Below are 19,574 nucleotides of genomic sequence, written 5' to 3'. Positions count from 1 at the left end.
GTCTGTTCGCATAAATCAATGGCATTATTTTAAACACATGTCACCTTCATGAAAATTGCTTCCTAAACGTTCGAGCTATTGTTAAATATGCAGTTTTGAAGCTTGAGCCAACGTCATAAACACATGTTTTATTAATGAAGTACAGAAACAAAAATATTTAAAGAGGGAAACTATTACAGAAAACGGACACCATTATGCAGGAACTTTCATTTGTTTTGTAAAGTAAGTTCCGTCTACCGTCGTTTATTAGGCAGTACTCTCTTATTTTAGAATAAGTGTTTGTGAACGTATTTTTCGAAGTGTCCTTTAGCACAAGTGTCGTTCCCAAAAACTCTTCTATATCACTGGTTGTGTTAGGAACGAATTTTTAAATTATTCTTATATAAATGTTTGAAAGAATTGTACCCTGTGAAGACAATTTGAAACATTACATCAGATAACTGATCTAATGTGTGCCTACACAGGTTAAGTAAATATGACTTGACATTATTGTTCATCCTGACTGCACCACTGGCAACAAGCACTTTACATGTATCACATCGATTTATAAATTTCAATAAACATTGATATGTACTGTCCTATGTACAACAACAGTATGGTCAAGTCATTGTGACAGGTTTCTGTAACGTCGTGTCTATATGAGTGGTACACTGTGATACGTTTGCTAGCAGGGCTTGAGGAGAGAAAATAAATTATCAAATAAAAAATGTGGATTGCGAATACGTTTAATGTAGAGGTTTACCCTTTTCAAAATACTGTTGTTGCTCTATCTTGGTGTCCTCCCCTGATAGCTGGCTGGTCAGCGCGACGGAATGTCATACCTAACGGCCGGGCTTCGATTTCGGGCTGGGTCGGAGATTTTCTTCGCTCAGGGACTACATCTACATCTACATCTACATTGATACTCCGCAAGCCATCCAACGGTGTGTGGCGGAGGGCACTTTACGTGCCACTGTCATTACCTCCCTTTCCTGTTCCAGTCGCGTATGGTTCGCGGGAAGAACGACTGTCTGAAAGCCTCCGTGCGCGCTCTAATCTCTCTAATTTTACATTCGTGATCTCCTCGGGAGGTATAAGTAGGGGGAAGCAATATACTCGATACCTCATCCAGAAACGCACCCTCTCGAAACCTGGCGAGCAAGCTACACCGCGATGCAGAGCGCCTCTCTTGCAGAGTCTGCCACTTGAGTTTATTAAACATCTCCGTAACGCTATCACGGTTACCAAATAACCCTGTGACGAAACGTGCCGCTCTTCTTTGGATCTTCTCTATCTCCTCCGTCAGACCGATCTGGTACGGATCCCACACTGATGAGCAATACTCAAGTATAGGTCGAACGAGTGTTTTGTAAGCCACCTCCTTTGTTGATGGACTACATTTTCTAAGCACTCTCCCAATGAATCTCAACCTGGTACCCGCCTTACCAACAACTAATTTTATATGATCATTCCACTTCAAATCGTTCCGCACGCATACTCCCAGATATTTTACAGAAGTAACTGCTACTAGTGTTTGTTCCGCTATCATATAATCATACAATAAAGGATCCTTCTTTCTATGTATTCGCAATACTGGGTGTTGTGTTGTCCGTATCATCATCATTTCATCCCCATCGACGCGCAAGTCGCCGAAGTGGCGTCAAATCGAAAGACTTGCACCTGGCGAACGGTCTACCCGACGGGTGGTCCTAGCCACATGGCATTTATATTGTATCTTGGTCTTTCCCTTCTTCAAACTTTTGTCGTTAGTCACATGCTGGCTGAAATATTGTCTGGGTGCAGAAGTTCGTAGAGTTTTTTTCATAAGTTTAATTAACACAGCCGGCCGTTGTGGCCGTGCGGTTCTAGGCGCTTCAGTCTGGAACCGCGTGACCGCTACGGCCGCAGGTTCGAATCCTGCCTCGGGCATGGATGTGTGTGATGTCCTTAGGTTAGTTTGGTTTAAGTAGTTCTAAGTTCTAGTGGACTGATGACAACAGATGTTAAGTCCCATAGTGCTCAGGGCCATTTGAACCATTTAATTAACACAACAGATATACATAGTAGCGAGTTTAGTGATCAATAATACAGGGCGTTTCAAAATGAATGTATGGCTTCTAAGGCTCTGTAGCTTTTATTGCATTCAACTTACAATTATAAATAGTACATCAAATGAAAGGGCAGTTGAAACAGTTTTACTTGCAAGCGTTCAATGTGACCACCATTCGTCTGACGTCGAGTCCGTATGGGAGTTCTTCCCAAATCATGATCACTGCGTCTGCTGTAATTATTGCAATCTAAAGTGAGGTTGAAACGTCCCCTTAGAAAAATAATGAATTACTGTGCTGGTAAACCCCTTACGTTATTTGAGAGCAGAAATGAACGTACTCAGACATTTCTCTCTTTACTTATTCTGATCCAACACTAAACTGACACAGAATATTTTTAGCGCAACGCAATCTGACTTTCAATAATCCCTACAAAAGAATGGTCCTGACTAACAATAACCTATACCTTTCATGAATCACTTACCTCACAAAAATCTTCGTTACTCGAACTACTGCAATACAGCGAGCGCCAATACTGCCAGCTAAATAAAAGATTCAAACTACTGAAGGCACTAACTACTGATAGGCATAGTTAGCAAATGAAAGATTTTGATTGAGAACAAACAATGTATTTACCTTAATAATGTTCAAAAGTCATCATATATATCACATCCAACTGCCCAACACTACAATAGCAAATATTCTAACAATGCAAACCATCCACAGACTGCATACAGCACAGTGTGTGATTTTCATACAAAGCGGTGCGTGGCGTTACCAACATAAAAACCTAGACAGACTACCTTCAAGGTGACTCAGCTTTGGAGCTTGTAGCAACTGCAAACGATAAGGACGTAATTGTAGGCGTCTCCACACAGGTGTCACTGGAAGTGCTAATTCATGACTAGCCTGCCGAACTGATTTCTGGGGCCTACGTGTGAAAGTCTCTCACTCGTTCAACACGTTATTCAGTCACTCTTGGCTCGTTCCACTCTCTTCCCTTTGCGTACAGGTACACAAACAAAACTGTTTGAGCTGCTCTTTCATTTGATATATTATTTATAATTGTGGCCTACCGGGTCCATCCGACCGCCGTGTCATCCTCAGTGGAGGATGCGGATAGGAGGGGCGTGGGGTCAGCACACCGCTCTCCCGGTCGTTATGATGGTTTTCTGTGACCGGAGCCGCTACTATTCGGTCGAGTAGCTCCTCAATTGGCATCACGAGGCTGAGTGCACCCCGAAAATGGCAACAGCGCATAGCGGCCTGGATGGTCACCCATCCAAGTGCCGACCACGCCGCGAGCGCTTAACTTCGGTGATCTCACGGGAACCGGTGTAGCCACTGCGGCAAGGCCGTTGCCCACTTATGTTTGTAAGGTGAATGTAACAAATGCCACAAAGCCTTAAAACCCGTATGTTCATTTTGTAACGCCGTGTATATTCTCCTTCACTATTTACAACTCTCTGCCAACGCCGGGATAGCTCCTTCATTCCGCAACTGTAGAAAGCACGTAGTTGTGAGGCGAAGCTATATTCGGAGAACGTTTTCATCCGGAAAGGAAGTTTGTTGGCGATTGTTCGATACAGAGCGGAAGAGGTAGGAAATGTCGTGTGGCTAGGGCCTCCCATCGGGTAGACCGTTCGCCTGGTGCAGGTCTTTTGATTTGACGCCACTTCGGCGACCTGCGCGTCGATGGGGATGAAATGATGATGATCAGGACAACACAACACCCAGTCCCTGAGCGGAGAAAATCTCCGACCCAGCCGGGAATCGAACCCGGGCCCTTAGGATTGACAGTCTGTCACGCTGACCACTCAGCTACTGGGGCGGACAGCGGAAGAGGTGAAAATCTGTGGGCGCAAGATCAGGTGAATACGGTGGGTACGGAACGCCTTTCCAAGCCAACTCCTGTATGGTGTTCGTTATCAGTCTAGCAGGCGCTATCGTGGACTGGCACCACTTCACACAGTCGGACTGCGTGTGCAACACGTCTCAGGTGTCAGCAGTGATGGGGAAGCACATCCTCACTGTTACGAGGCGTGTTTTTTTTAAGTACCGTTTTGAAATTAAAAAAAAAGACGTACTAAGATATCTCAATAATTTTATTTTTAGATGAAAGCCTGTAACTTAATCTACTTTTCTACATAATTTCCGTCAATGCTGAGGCACTTGCCATAACGTTGTACCAGTATTTGAATACCCTCTCAGAGAAGTCTGCCGCCTGACTTGTTAACCGCTGCATCATCGCTGTTTTGACTTCGTCATCGCCTCGAAGACGCTGACCGTCCAGGTGTTTCTTAAAGTGCAGGAACAGATGGTAGTCACTGGGCGCAAGATCGGGGCTGTACGGAGGATGATCTAGACTTTCACATCAAAAAGATGTGGTGAGATCTATGGTCTGATTCGCCACATGCGGACAGGCATTGTCTTGCAGCAAAACGATGCCCTTGCTCAACTGCCATCGACCGTTGCTTTGATTCTGGTGTGACGTAGGCCACCCACGTTTCATGGCCCGTAACAATTTGGCTTAAGAACTCACCACCGTCGTTGTGGTACCGCTCAAGGAAAGTCAATGCACTGTCTAAACGTTTGGTTTTGTGCACATCCGTCGACGTTTTCGGTACCCAGCGTGCGCACAATTTTCGGTAATTCAAGTGCTCGGTCACAATGCCATACAAAATACTATCAGGAAAGTCATCCCACAAGGAGGGAATCGTAAAACGTCTGTTTTCTCTCACCTTATTGTCCACTTCCTGCACCAAACTTTCATTAACGACCGAAAGACGCCCACTCCGTTGTTCATCATGCACATTTGTGCGGCCATCTTTAAATACTCTCACCCACTTTATTACCATTCAATCACTCATACTGTTTTATCCGTAAACTGCACAGATCTCACGATGAATATCGATCGCTTTCAGGCCTTTAGCACTGAGAAATCTCATAACAGCCCGTACTTCGTAGTCGGTGGAACTCACGATTATCGGAGGCACCTTAAACACTCAGTACACAACGTAAACAAGGAAGAACAGACTGCAATGGCGCCAGTGCGTAGATTAAGGCACAGGATTTCATGTAAAAATGAAATTATTGAGGTATCTTAGCACGTCGTTTTTTACTTTCCAAACGGTACTTACTTAAAAAAACACGACTCGTACATCAGATGCATAACGTCATCTTTTGTGGATGCACGCAGGTCTTCCTAAGGGGAGTTGATGCTTTGTTTGGGCTCAGCCATCCTCCCCGTTTGGTTTTGTTACCATAAAAGCACGAGTTGTGGACACTTGTGAGAAATCCGGGATACTAAGGGACCGGCACAGGGTGTGTCGCAAGTGCTGCGCCACTACCTGCTCGGCCACTGCCTGCTGCCGCTTGGTGTGACTGAGCGCTCGGCTTGTGCCGGCCCGGGCAGCTGCCGAGGGGCGTCCACACTCCTCCAGTGCAGCCAGGGCTACATTATTACAGAATTTTTTTGGGCAAGGAAGAGTGGCCTTAGTCAGATTAGAAATCGGAGCTGACTTTGCCCCCACGATATCATGTCAACCATTAGTTGCAGCACAGTTATGCGTAAAACCTTTTTCATTCGAATTTTTGTTCTGATTAATCTTATATAGGACATAATTTTCGCTCGACCTCATACTTAACGATGCATTTAACAGAAACTATAGAAACCGAAAATGTTTTCCATCTTTCAACCCATCACCCAAAATTTGGTATGATAGTAGTGGCAACCTTTTACCATATATTAAGAGGAACCAACTAAAGAATTTGGTTCTCAGTAGAAACTTTTTTCTTTAATTATTTCGAAATAAACCTCAATTTTCCCGCACCACGCATGGAAGTGTACTGAGGTCTAATGTGAGTCCTGCTAGCAATTATCGTTAAGGAATGCAATTTATGTATTGAAACAAGCTGTATTCATCGTCCACTCAAAGAGACGTTGTTTCTAAAATTCTCTACACAAAAATGCTGATTGTGACTGTTAGAAAAGCTATGACTTTTCATCATTAGTGACTCTTTTACAATTTGCAAAAGACATTTAGACGACTTTGTGTCGTGTCCAGGGAACACCACGAGGAGGCAGACTCTCTTCGTCCCCCATTACATTTATTTACAATATTTACAGGATGATTATTTATTTACAATTTTTACAATAGGGTGATCGGCGTGAACTGAACCCCTTTTCAATATTTACAAGTATTGCTAAAGCTTCAGCCATTTCCTTTTCATTGTAATTTCTGTGCATAGGTCACACAAGTAAGACATGATTTTACATTGCCGTCAACCTGGAGTCTTGTAAGGGCCTTAGAAACTATCTCATCTGTCTTAATTGCGGACTTCTTCCTTCTTTTCCCAACTAGATTTTAAACTAGTCGGTCAAACTGGTGCCCATGATACTCTATTCTGTGTCCTCTCTGAGAATTTTTACTAAGGAGTAAAAATTTGGATGAGCAATTAATGTATTCATCCTCCGATTCCATCCTTCTGAAACATTGTTGCTGCGGTGACGCCTTCCTGCGCAGTTCCATACATCCCTTGGCATGTCGTCATTATCCAGCCATTGTTCAACAAAATAGTCGTACAAATCCTGCAGTTTTTCATTATCTGGCGTGCTCTCCTGAATCCACAGCCATCCATCGTCTAACATGTCCAGTGGAATGTGAGCCAGAGCGAAACACACCCTTATGTGAAAACGAATTTCTTCGTTTTCCTTGTAGGCAGCAACAAGGCCGCAATTCTGCACTTGCCTTCACAAGCACTGCTTGAAATGGTAGTTGCAGCCATTAATATTTGCATCGGGAAACAAATGTGTTACTGATTGGATGACTGCAGCTTCAAAATCCATCATGATAACTGTATGATTCCGTCCAGGTACGTTGCTCTTAACAGCTGTGAAAAAGCGATCGTACGTTTCTCGCTTTTTATTGGGAAGCAAGGCGTAAACGGTTGGAACGGTGTTTATTTCCTCCTCATAACTAGAAATATCGGCATGAACAATAAATAACTGTCCAAACTGCTTGCTGGAGCTTTTCAACGTTCCATCGACAAAGAACGAATTTGTTAAACAGGATCTTCCCCTTATGCTGGCGAACACCAGTATCCTACCATTTGGTACTCTGTTGTCATCTGCAAGTAAAAATTTGCTCTCATCATTCATTAGCAAATGATGTTCTTGCAGAAATATTCCTGCAGCATCGGTCGGATCTTGTGTAGATCCCATGTTTTTTTGCCCGATTGCAGCGATCGTTTTGCACTCCTGTGTGACGGCAGTGATGTGACGATGTCGTATCCTTGATTGAACAGCGGTTCTACTTCTTCGGCGTAAACAGGAGACATTGAAGTGTCCGTTTCTTTTGCGCGCCTTTTGGCGTTTGCCCCGTGTTTTCGCACTTCATTAACAGCGACGTCCGGAATACATGTATGGCTGCCTTCACCTATAACTAAGTGGTTTCTGGTAGTTAGTCTTCCTTTACACTTCTTGTTTACGTTTACGCACCGCCGATAACTTACAAGGGGAGGCCGCCAATTGTGAAATTCAGATTCGATTCATACTGCGCATAACAAAAGCTCATGGCCAGAGGTGTAATGTGGCAAAGCACCAAGATGCACTTCTCAGTGCAGTTAAAAGAAACCGTTGCGGTGAAATACTCTACGAGTAATGATTTTCTACAGCGTTATAGCGCAGCGGTAAGCGCTGGGGTTCGTAATCCGAAGGTCGCCGGATTGAATCTCAGGCCATGCAATATTTTTTATTATTAGTTTTTTGCAATTCATATATATATATATATATATATATATATATATATATATATATATATATATAAACTATTAATGAATTGCTTATGCACGTTGGTGAAGGCGGATGGCTCTCCAATTGTACCGCCTCCATTTTTCCGTTTGTTTAACAGGGTGTACCAAAGCTCTCACGTCCGCACTGATTTTCGACGATGTTATAACTTGCGCTAGGGACCGCATCTACCTTCTTTCGAAGTTAGCAGGCAACTACGCTGTTATGGGGCGGCTCGTTTCGGCCCATTCAACATCTGTCCTTCAAGTGTAACGAGCGAGTAACGGAGTTTATATTTCATACCTGCCATAGCAAGTTTGTGTTCGTGGGGTCTCTATTCTAATTCGAACGTTTGACTTACGCTATACGTCTTCGTTTCTACGTCTTCCGTTAACTATACGTGGTTAACATTATGAAGACAATTAATAACATTTGTGAAATACAACTTGATTTGCGGAAAACATAATGATGTTCGAAGTCGCCAGTTTTTCCACGACAAACGACTTTCAACAACTTATTATATGCATAATTGTTGCAACTGATTGCCGGGAATTATATATATATATATATATATATATATATATATATATATATATATGAATTAAAAAAAACAAATACTAAAAAAAAAGTTGCATGGAGCGAGATTCGATCCGGCGACCTTCGGATTGCGAACCCGAGCGCTTACCGCTGCACCACCACGCTGTAGAAAATTACTAATCGTAGAGAGTATTTCACCGTAACGGTTTCTTTTAACTCGATTTCCACGTTTCTACCACCAACCCCTGTTTTTTAATAGCGATTTTAGTAATTTAATAATTTCCAACCCCGGTCGATGACTGATCAATTATCACTTGGTCAGTTATCCCCGCCAGGTGATAACTGCAGCCGGAAAAAGACCAAATGTGTTCAAATGTGTGTGAAGTCTTATCGGACTTAATTGCTAAGGTCATCAGTCCCTAAGTTTACATACTACTTAACGTAAATTATCCTAAGGACAAACACACACACCCATGCCCGAGGGAGGACTCGAACCTCCGCCGGGACCAGCCGCACAGTCCAGGAAAAAGACCAACGACGACTGAAGAGAATCGTTCAACTTGACAGAAGTGCAACCCTTCCGCAAATTGCTGCAGATTTGAATGTTGGGCCATTAACAAGTGTCAGCGTGCGAATCATTCATCGAAACATCATCGATATCGGCTTTCGGCCCACTCGTGTACCCTTGATGACAGCACGACACAATGCTTTACACCTCGCCTGGGCCAGTCAACACCGACATTGGACTGTTGTTGAGACGAGTTTCAAATTGCATCGAGCGGATGAACGTATACGGGTACGGAGACAACTTCATGAATCTATGGACCCTGCATCTCAGCAGCGGACTGTTCAAGCTGATGGAGGCTTTGTAATGGTGTGGGCCGTGTGCAGTTGGAATGATATGGGACTCCTGATAGATATGTTTCTGACAGGTGACACGCACGGAACCATCCTGTCTGATCACCTGCATCCCTTTGTGTCCATTATGCATTCCGACGGACGTGGGCAATTCCAGAAGGAAAATGCGACACCCCACACGTCCAGAATTGCTACAGAGTGGCCTCAGGAACACCCTTCTGAGTTTAAACACTTCCGCTGGCCACCAAACTCCCCAGACATGAACATTATTGAGCGTATCTGTGATGCCTTGCAACGGGCTGTTCGGAAGAGATCTCCACCCCCTCGTACTCTTACGGATTTATGGACAGCCCTGCAGGATTCATGGTGTCAGTTCCCTCCAGCACTACTTCAGACATTAGTCGACTCCATGCCACGTCGTGTTGCGGCACTTCTCCTTGCTAACGGGGGTCCTACGCGATATTAGGCAGGTGTACATATAGTCGCAAGCGACGCACGCGCCAAGAGAAGCAGCGCCATAGTATAGCATAGTGTAGTATAGTATAGTTCGCAAACTTACGTTTAGGGGGCAGCGCGCAGTTTATGAAGTAAAGCCACCACGGCCGCATTAACCCTTTCGCTGCTACAGAGAGGTGCTCCCCGCATTCCGCGCTGTGCGCGATTTTGTCATCACTGCACTGCTCGCCTGTGCAGACACACTGCTTTGACACACTTGTCATTCGATTTCACAAAAAATATTTGGTCCAAAAATTTGATTTTTTACACATCTTCTTGACTGATACCTTCCCCCCATAAATGACAATTTTGTTTCGATGTTCAACGTAGTTATTGTGCAGCATTAAATGTAATAAAGCACTGCACAAAATTTTGCAGGAGGTAAAAGTCCATAGCGTATGGTCGATTTTAGTTCCCACAATGTTGAGAATGAAATGTGAACAAGATACCTAAATTTCATATAAAATTTACTGTATAACAATACCTCATTTAATTTAAGTACCAAATAGGTGTCATAATGTAATATTGAGAAATATTCCGTCTTTCACGACTGTAATAAAAGTTTTATTTATACCACAGTCATTTCGCTTTTTTCTAAAAAGTTCTGATTAAAACAAAATTGGCGAAGTACACAAAACCGAATTGTGGACGTAATAAAAGATAGAAACTAAAATATATTGTCAGGGAGGGGCAGTGCGCAAACAATTTGTGTTTGTCACAACGGACAGCAAATACTTGCCAAAACATAGATCAGTTGACGAAAACATTGAATATGATGATGTTGCCAAAGCAGCGAAGCAAAGAATTGCGTCAGACAACCAAGTAGCTCGGCAACGTACGAGCCGAAATTCTGCTCTAAATAATATTTTTAATACTGTCGCAAAGAATGTATCTCAATATAATACTAAAACAGCGACTGCAGAAGAGAAGATATACAAACAAAACAGATAACATGAATATTGTATGTGTGACTTTTCATTGTTTTTAATTGCTGTGAAAAGAAATATTGGAGGACAAAATTAGAAAAACCGAAAACTTATATGATAATAATGAATTTCAAAAAATTACATTCAAACGAATAAAATTCATGAAGTACGACACTTGGATATTGTTTTTAAATGAAGAAAATATGTAGCACCGAACAAGGCTTACACTCCGAACCTTTTGCTTCGCAGCCAAACACCTTAACCATTACGCTATTGCAACTCATCATTCAAAAGATGTCTTGGAGGAGTCTAAAACATTACGCAAAATCCCGACAAACACTAATGGTATGACTGAATAATTCAGTTTCGTCGAAGTAAAATAGAAAATAACAATTACCGCTGTTTTTTCTTGCGAAAAAGCGGTTCGTGAGAGTGATACAAACACTTTTCCTTGCTATCGCGTGAATTAGGAGGCTTATTGCTTGTTTGATTTAATTAATTAATAGAATATGAAGCAATTGGTATAAAGCATGCTTTTTCCAAACTTTCTATAAAAGGAAGTCTGCTATCAAGACATTGCTTTTGTTCAATTACTTTATGACTGAACGTTTCTAAAACTGAAGACACTCGTCCGTGCTCTGCACTGCAGTCGAGCTCTGGCAACGTCGTTCTCTGTTCATTGGGTGACTGTGTTTTGTGACGTCACATGCGCAGACCTAACCTAAACTCGGCCGTCGTCGTAAATGACGCGCACTATAGCACGAAGCCTTGTGGTAATACAGTGTTACTTTCACGTGGTTTCACAGGGAGCTGAGTCAGACGTACCTGCAGCTCGGCACACCCCTCCAGCAGGCCCGGCTCCAGCGCGCGCAGCTGGTTCCTGGAGAGGTCCAGCAGGGCGAGGCGCCGCAGGCCGCGCAGCTCCTGGCTGGAGAACACGGGGTTGAGGCCGTCGCCCAGCAGGTTGTCCGCCAGCCGGAGCTCCACCAGGGAGTCTCGCAGGCTGCCCAGCAACCTGCACCACACACACGTCGTGAACACCTCTACGTCTCAACTTGTCCACGTGTACAATTAGAAAACATCGTGCACTACCTGCCAAAATTCCGACAGAAAGTCGCCTACAAATTTGTACACTCGAACATGCCGCACCACAACTCCACAGAAAGTTCTCCGTACAGATATGTCTATGTACAGGGTGTATCAAAAAGAATCATCGGACTTTTAAAAAAATCGTAACTATTACGTTATTTGAGATACGTGCGTGAACAATGTACTGTTGGAAAGAGCAATCTTTCGAGTTTTACCAACACCGACTCAAAGGAAAGCCTCGGCGCTTGTTGGTGACGTCACGTCAGCTAGGCACGGCGAACGCCAGGTCTGTTGCAAGCATACTCGTAATGGTGGTGTCTCCCTCTCTGACGCAGGAAAACGTGAAACTACTGGCGGTAGTTGATCGACACACATTGTTCTGAGGGATTTCTGCAATCTATTAATTGTTCAATTCATTACACTTCTTAACAAATAGTGTACTCCTGAACTTAAATTTCCACCTGTTTTAGGGATTGACACACAAAAACAACTTCACGGTCCCGAAGCGACAGAATTTGCGCTTCTTTACCTTATTTGTAAATCTGAGGAAGTTACGTTTCTACTGGGTTGCTTTTACAAGAAACTGTGAACATGTTGGTGCTCTTCTTTAGGTATCTTGGTTGACTATGGGGTGAGGAGCACTCAATGTTAATGAAATATCTTGCGACTGAACACGTTGAGGGAGGGGGTGGGGGACAGAAGAAGAGGCTAAAGAGAGATACTTGTTTTATCAAATAAATTTTTTTATCTTATAAAGTTTCTCCTTTCAGTTGCAAGTGGGGAATATTTATCTTTTCTAATGTGCACGTCTAAAAAAGTTTAAGCTCGGCAGTATTTTCGATGTATGAAACTATTTCGTTTCCTGTTTAGAATTCCTTTCGTTGAAAACGACTGTAATCTAATGAGTGGCAACAGTTGGACATTTACACATGTAAATTAGTTCACATTTCCAGTGACGATGTCAAACGAAAATAAATAAATAAAAGAAACGAGTTTATTGTAAGGGGGTTGGGGTAAGTTTCGATAACAGAATGGATCAAATAGTTACTTGAATGTAAAATTTCCGAAGCTTGCAATGGGACAAAGCATCTTCTCATATTGATCTACGTTTGTTTCGACAAGATTCAGTAATACAGAACTATGATCTTCATTTGTAGCTTTACAATAGTAAGAAAATCTTTCATTTCAATAAAACTGCAAAATCCAAAACAATACCAAACATTTTGTCCAAAAATAAATGATAAGCACGCCCAGGCGTTTGTGCCTGCAACAGACGTGGCGTTCGCCGTGCCTAGCTGACGTGACGTCACCAACAAGCGCCGAGGCCTTCCTTTGAGTCGGTGTTGGTTTTACACGGTTTCCGCTAGGTAGCAAGCAGCGTGCGCCCACTTCTAGAAAAATGGTGTGGGGGCAACAGAAAGCGTTTTGTGTTCTACGGTTTACGCAGTGCAGGTCAGTAATAACTGTACAGCGTACAGGTACGGTGTGGGTCTTCCTACAGCATACAGCATTAGACGATGGCACGAGCAATTCCGAGAGACGGGTTGTCTGTGATTTCGTTCTTGGCAAGATGGAGGATGACAGTTTTCTTCCACGCTTAGTGTTTTGGAGACGAGGCAACATTCCATTTAAATGAAAAGGTGAACCTTCATGATATCAGAATATGGGGTACGGAACAACCACAGTAAGTTGTACAAGATGAGAGGGACTCAGCAAAATTTAATGAGTTTTGTGCAGTTTCATGGGAAAAGGTGTACGGTCCATTTTTCTTTGCTGAGAACACTGTCACAGGAAGCACATGTCTCGATATGCTCGAGAACTTCCTTTTCTCACAGTTGAACACTGAGTGAAACGACTTCATTTATCAAGAGGATGGCGCACCGCCACACTGGCATATGGAAGTAAGGGAATTTTTAAATCAAAGGATTACTGAACGATGGATGGGTCGCACTGGACCAAATGATTCAGCCTTACATTACTGACTCCATGGTTCCTGGACCTGACTGTATGTGATTATTTCTTGTGAGGGTGCCTCCGTTACCAACAACAATGAATGAACTAAGACATCGCATAAAGGGAGCTGTGGAAGCTATATCTCTAGATATGCTCGCTGCAGTGTTTCATCAGTTTGAATACGGCATTGCCACATGCTGCGCATCTCCAGGGTGGTATACTGAACACCTATGAAAAGGTATGAAAAACACTGAGTTTTCTGTTCATCAAAAAACTAATTCATTGTACTTGTTTATTAGTTTCAGAAATATATCGTTCAAATGGCTCTGAGCACTATGGGACTTAACTTGTGAGGTCATCAGTCCCCTAGAACTTAGAACTACTTAAACCTAACTAACCTAAGGACATCACACACATCCATGCCCGAGGTTCCAGACTGTAGCGCCTAGAAGCCCTCGGCCACTCCGGCCGGCTCAGAAATGTAGACGTGCCAAATTCGATGATTCTTTTTGATACACACTGTATACGCAGCGCCTTTAATCCTAAGGCCGAAACATCTCTTAAACGTGTGTAATACGGCTAATACGGAGAGCAACGTTAAAAGAATTTTTTGAAGAACAAAAATTAATTTATTTTAATAAAATTTGTATGCATTGTAGCACAGGTCTTGCATTTTTTTTCACGTAATCCCCATTTACCTCAATACGTTTTGTCACCCGTGGGACGAGTTTTTTGATTCCTGTGTCATAGACGTCTTCCGCCGCCTTTTCCCAGCCTATTCTTCACTTCGATTTTCACCTCGTCGTCATCGTCGGAAAAGTATTTTCAACGAAGGTGTTCAATTTAATGAACATATGATAGTCAGTACGTGCAAGATCGGGGCTGTCAGAGGGGTGGCTTGCTGGCCGCGGTGGCCGTGCGGTTCTAGGCGCTTCAGTCCGGAACCGCGTGACTACTACGGTCGCAGGTTCGAATCCTGCCTCGGGCATGGATGTGTGTGATGTCCTTAGGTTAGTTAGGTTTAAGTAGTTCTAAGTTCTAGGGGACTGATGACCTCAGCTGTTGAGTCCCATAGTGCTCAGAGTCATTTGAACCATTTTGAGGGGTGGCTTAAAACGTCCCAACCAAACGAAGTCAACAACTCTTGTGTTGCACGAGCGGTATGCGGACGTGCGTTCCCATGGCGACAGATTCCCGTTGTCAGCATCCCGCGACGTTTCTTCCTGGTCTCAGAATATCTTTCAGCATTTTTTGTATCACCTCTTTCCGAAAAAATCAACGAGGAGGAACCCCTTTTCAGTCCCAAAAGACTGACGGCATGATTTTCCTCGCTGTTTGCTGAGTTTTGAATTTTTTGCCTGAAGAAGAATGAGTATGGCTGAACTGTGTTGGTTGAAGCATGGTGATAAGCCCAAGTTTCATCTCCTGCCACTATAGAGTTCAGAAAAGCCTCGCCTTTAGTCTCGAAACGGTCAAGAAATTCGCGAGCGGCACTCAATCTGTTCATTTTGTGTGCTTCGGTAAGCATCTTGGGCACCCATCGCACCCACAACTTGCAATAATTTAGCTGATCAGATGCGATTTCGCGAAATGTTTGGACAAACTGCAGCAAGTCGTCAGTTGCCGAACGGCGACCAGAGATATGATGACCTTCAATTTTCTACATCACATCGTCAGTCACAACAGACGGATTTCCGCCTCTGTCTTCATCGTGAATTTCCGTCCTCCCAGAATTGAAATTCCGTACAGGCCGAAGCAACTGCGCAAACACCGCTACTGCAGACCAATAACTCTACATGCACGCCCAATACGTTTCCGCGAGAAAGTCAAATACCTCGGTGTCTGGCTGGACTGGAAATTACTCCGGGGGGACCACATACAACGCGTGACCAACCGAGCAAGCGCGAGGCTCAAACAGCTCTATCCTATGCTCAACAGGCGTAGCATTCTGAACAGAAGGGTGTCGAGGTCCATGTACACGACACTTATCCGACCCCTGATGACGTACGCAGCTCCTGTCTGGGGATACGCTGGGCCTACACGCCTGCGCCGTCTGCAGCTCATACAAAACAAAGTCCTCAAAATCATAAGCAATGCTCCACGATACACACGCATCGCGGACCTTCACCGGGAATACCGGCTTGAGACTCTCACGGAGATAATCCACAAACTCACCACAAGACTATACAGAAACTCCAGACATTCGCAGAACCCGTTTATTCTGAATCTGGGGAACTACGACCACAACCATAGATGGAAACATAAAAGACCAAAAGACATACTTGTAAGGACATAACATCTATGGCCAAGCATACGCAAACATAACGGCACAGGCGAGCCCCTGTTAATCAGACGCCATTACTGGATATCCAGCTGGAATACACTGCCGAATAACTGGCACCACGCAGGGAAGCCGTACCGTACACTGCATGCAAACAAGCTCCACACATCCCCCACACAGTGAGATGACCTATGGCCGATCTCCCACTACAGTATAACGATCTTGATTTTTCCAGGGATGTAGCAGCTGCTGCAACTGGGACACATCGCCATCGCTTGTCACGGTAATGATGCATGATACCCATACTAACAAATCCAACCTTGCATGAGCTATCGCAGCTAGTAAGCCACTACTGCTCTTACTGCCCATCCCACTGTCGCAGAGGCTTTTTTTCCCCACGGCACGAGCCTTGGCACTTTTTCCCCTCTGCTCTTCAAATCGCTACCCTCACTCGCGTTTCGTCCACTATCTATCACCTGATGGACCGTGTTAATGCGTAGTCTTACCCAGACGCACGGATAACATCACAGCCCAGCATCCTGTGATCCACTTACTAGATAACTAACATGTTTACGGAGGTGACAGTAGAACTTTTGGTTTGGTCACCACGTTGGTGCGGGAGTGGAGGGGCCCCATCTCTCTTTACCCATTTGGTCACACGAAGCGTTGAAATTACGCCCTCTCAGTAAACTGAAACAATTTCATGACGAATCGCAGTGGCGTCCACGCCCTTAGCATTTAGGTGGCGAATTACAGCGGGCACTTCGTCCCACAACACTACTCAGCCGCGCGGTCTTAGGCGCCGTGCCACGGTTAGTGCGACTCCCCCCCCCCCCCCCCCCCCCCCCCCGTCGGAGGTTCGAGTCCTCCCTCGGGCATGTGTGTGTGTGTGTGTGTGTGTGTGTGTATGTGTGTTGGTGTGTTGTCCTTAGCGTAAGAGTCAGATTACATAGTGCGTAAGCCTAGGGACCAATGACCTCAGCAGTTTGGTCCCAAAGTAACTTACCACAAAATTCCAACAGTAATTGACGGGCTACTGATTGTTGGGAATGCTCGTCCCTTTCGCTGGTTCCCCGCTACACAGCAGTCGTACCAACTCCTTCCCCCCCCCCCCTCCCCCCCACCCCCCCGCAAAGGACATTCCATGCTAAAGCTAAACATGCCATGTACCTTAATTTCAGGATAACCCTCGTACAAACATGCAGTCTTGTAGACCTATTAATATTTTTTCTCACCTACCTCCAAATTAACTGACAAAAGTTAAGTGAATAGCCAACTATTTCCTATTATAAGCAGATAAAATACTGTTCATCGCTTCTACAGACTTCATTGATTTTGTCATTCAAAATGAAGACGAATCATCAAGTATATATAGTCTTGAAAATACTGTTAGTATTGTTACGCCAGTCACGATATTTATAAGTACAAATTAAAATGTAAGCGAAAGTAATAATGAACTGACCTGAAAATACACTACTGGCCATTAAAATTGCTACACCAAGAAGAAATGCAGATGATAAACGGGTATTCATTGGGCAAATATACAGGGTGATTCAAAAAGAACACCACAACTTTAGGAATTTAAAACTCTGCAACGACAAAAGGCAGAGCTAAGCACTATCTGTCGGCGAATTAAGGGAGCTATAAAGTTTCATTTAGTTGTACATTTGTTTGCCATTTCAGCCAATAAAGTTTTTGGTCCCTTTTTCTTCGAAGGTGCTACTGTAACTGGACTACAGTATCTGGAGATGTTAGAGAATTGGCGTTCCCTCAGCTCGAACAAGAAGCACAACAATTCATATTTCAGCAGGATGGAGCCCCACCACATTGGCACTTATCTGTCCGTAACTACCTGAACGTCAACTACCCGAGGCGATGGATCGGCCGCCAGGCAGCCCGTGACAGAGCACTTCATCACTGGCCTCCAAGAAGCCCTGATCTTACCCCCTGCGATTTTTTCTTATGGGGGTATGTTAAGGATATGGTGTTTCGGCCACCTCTCCCAGCCACCATTGATGATTTGAAACGAGAAATAACAGCAGCTATCCAAACTGTTACGCCTGATATGCTACAGAGAGTGTGGAACGAGTTGGAGTATCGGGTTGATACTGCTCGTGTGTCTGGAGGGGGCCACATTGAACATCTCTGAACTTGTTTTTGAGTGAAAAAAAACCTTTTTAAATACTCTTTGTAATGATGTATAACAGAAGGTTATATTATGTTTCTTTCATTAAATACACATTTTTAAAGTTGTGGTATTCTTTATGAATCACCCTGTATTTTAGAGAAACCTAAAGTTTCAAATGCCCTGCTATCACATTAGCCATTAAAATTGCTACACCAAGAAGAAATGATAAACGGGTATTCATTGGGCAAATATATTATACTAGAACTGGCATGTGATTACATTTTCACGCAATTTGGGTGCATAGATCCTGAGAAATCAGTACCCAGAACAACCACCTCTGGCCGTAATAACGGCCTTGATACGCCTGCGCATTGAGTCAAACAGAGCTTCGATGGCGTGTACAGGTACAGTTGCCCATGCACCTTCAACACGATGCCACAGTTCGTCAAGAGTAGTGACTGGCGTATTGTGACGAGCCAGTTGCTCGGCCACCATTCACCAGACGTTTTCAATTGGTGAGATATCTGGACAACGTGCTGACCAGGGCAATAGTCGAACATTTTCTGTATCGAGAAAGGCCCGTATAGGACCTGCAAGTTGGGGTCGTGCATTATCCTGCTGAAATATAGGGTGTCACAGGGATCGAATGAATGGTAGAGTCACAGGTCGTAACACATCTGAAACGTAATGTCCACTGTTCAAAGTGCCGTCAATGCAAACAAGCGGTGACCGAGACGTGTAACCAATGGCACCCCATTCCATCAAGCCGGGTGATACGCCAGTATGGCGATGACGAAATACAGTCTTCCAATCTGCGCTCACCGCGACGTCGCCAAATACAGATGCGACCATCATGATGCTGTAAACAGAACCTGGATTCATCCGAAAAAATGACGTTTTGCCGTTCGTGCACCCAGGTTCGTCGTTGAGTACACCATCACAGCCACTCGTGTCTGTGATGCAGCGTCAAGGGTAACCGCAGCCACAGTCTCCGAGCTGATAGTGCATGCTGCTGAAAATGTCGTGAACTGTTCGTGCAGATGGTTGTTGTCTTGCAAACGTCCCCATCTGTTGACTCAGGGATCGAGATGTGGCTGCATGACGCGTTAGATCTATGCGGATAAGGCACTCCATCTTTAGGCAACAAGTCGCCCATCGGGACCATCCGACCGCCGTGTCATCCTCAGTTGAGGATGTAAGTAGGAGGGGCACGTGGTCAGCACAATGCTCTCCCGGTCGCTATGATGGCTTTGTTTGACCGGAGTCACTACTATTCGGTCGAGTAGCTCCTCAATTGGCATCACGAGGCTGAGTGCAGCCCGAAATATGGCAAGAGGGTATGGCGGCTGGATGGTCACCCATCAAAGTGCCGGCCTCAGCCGACAGTGCTTAACTTCGGTGATCTCACGGGAACCGGTGTATCCACTGCGGCAAGGTCGTTGCGTCTATGGGGATAAGATGCCTGTCATCTCAACTGCTAGTGATACGA

General features: G+C 44.3%; 1 protein-coding gene across 1 annotated transcript in view; it reads right to left on the bottom strand.

Moving 5' to 3' along the window:
• LOC124552672 (chondroadherin-like protein) overlaps window positions 1-11,776 on the bottom strand; it is a 186,806-nt gene extending 175,030 nt beyond the window's left edge. The window contains exons 1-2 of the mRNA XM_047126996.1: window positions 11,757-11,776; window positions 11,460-11,649 (exon numbers count right to left, since the gene is read on the bottom strand). Of these exons, the coding sequence (XP_046982952.1) occupies window positions 11,460-11,649; window positions 11,757-11,776 (210 nt within the window). The remainder of the gene's footprint in view (window positions 1-11,459; window positions 11,650-11,756) is intronic.
• Between the last annotated feature and the right edge of the window lie 7,798 nt (window positions 11,777-19,574).

The sequence above is a fragment of the Schistocerca americana genome, chromosome 10 (assembly GCF_021461395.2).
Source record: "Schistocerca americana isolate TAMUIC-IGC-003095 chromosome 10, iqSchAmer2.1, whole genome shotgun sequence".
NCBI classification, from domain to species: Eukaryota; Metazoa; Arthropoda; class Insecta; order Orthoptera; family Acrididae; genus Schistocerca; species Schistocerca americana.
The sequence above is the reverse complement of the archived record's forward strand: the minus strand, read 5'-3'. Positions and strand labels throughout refer to the sequence as shown.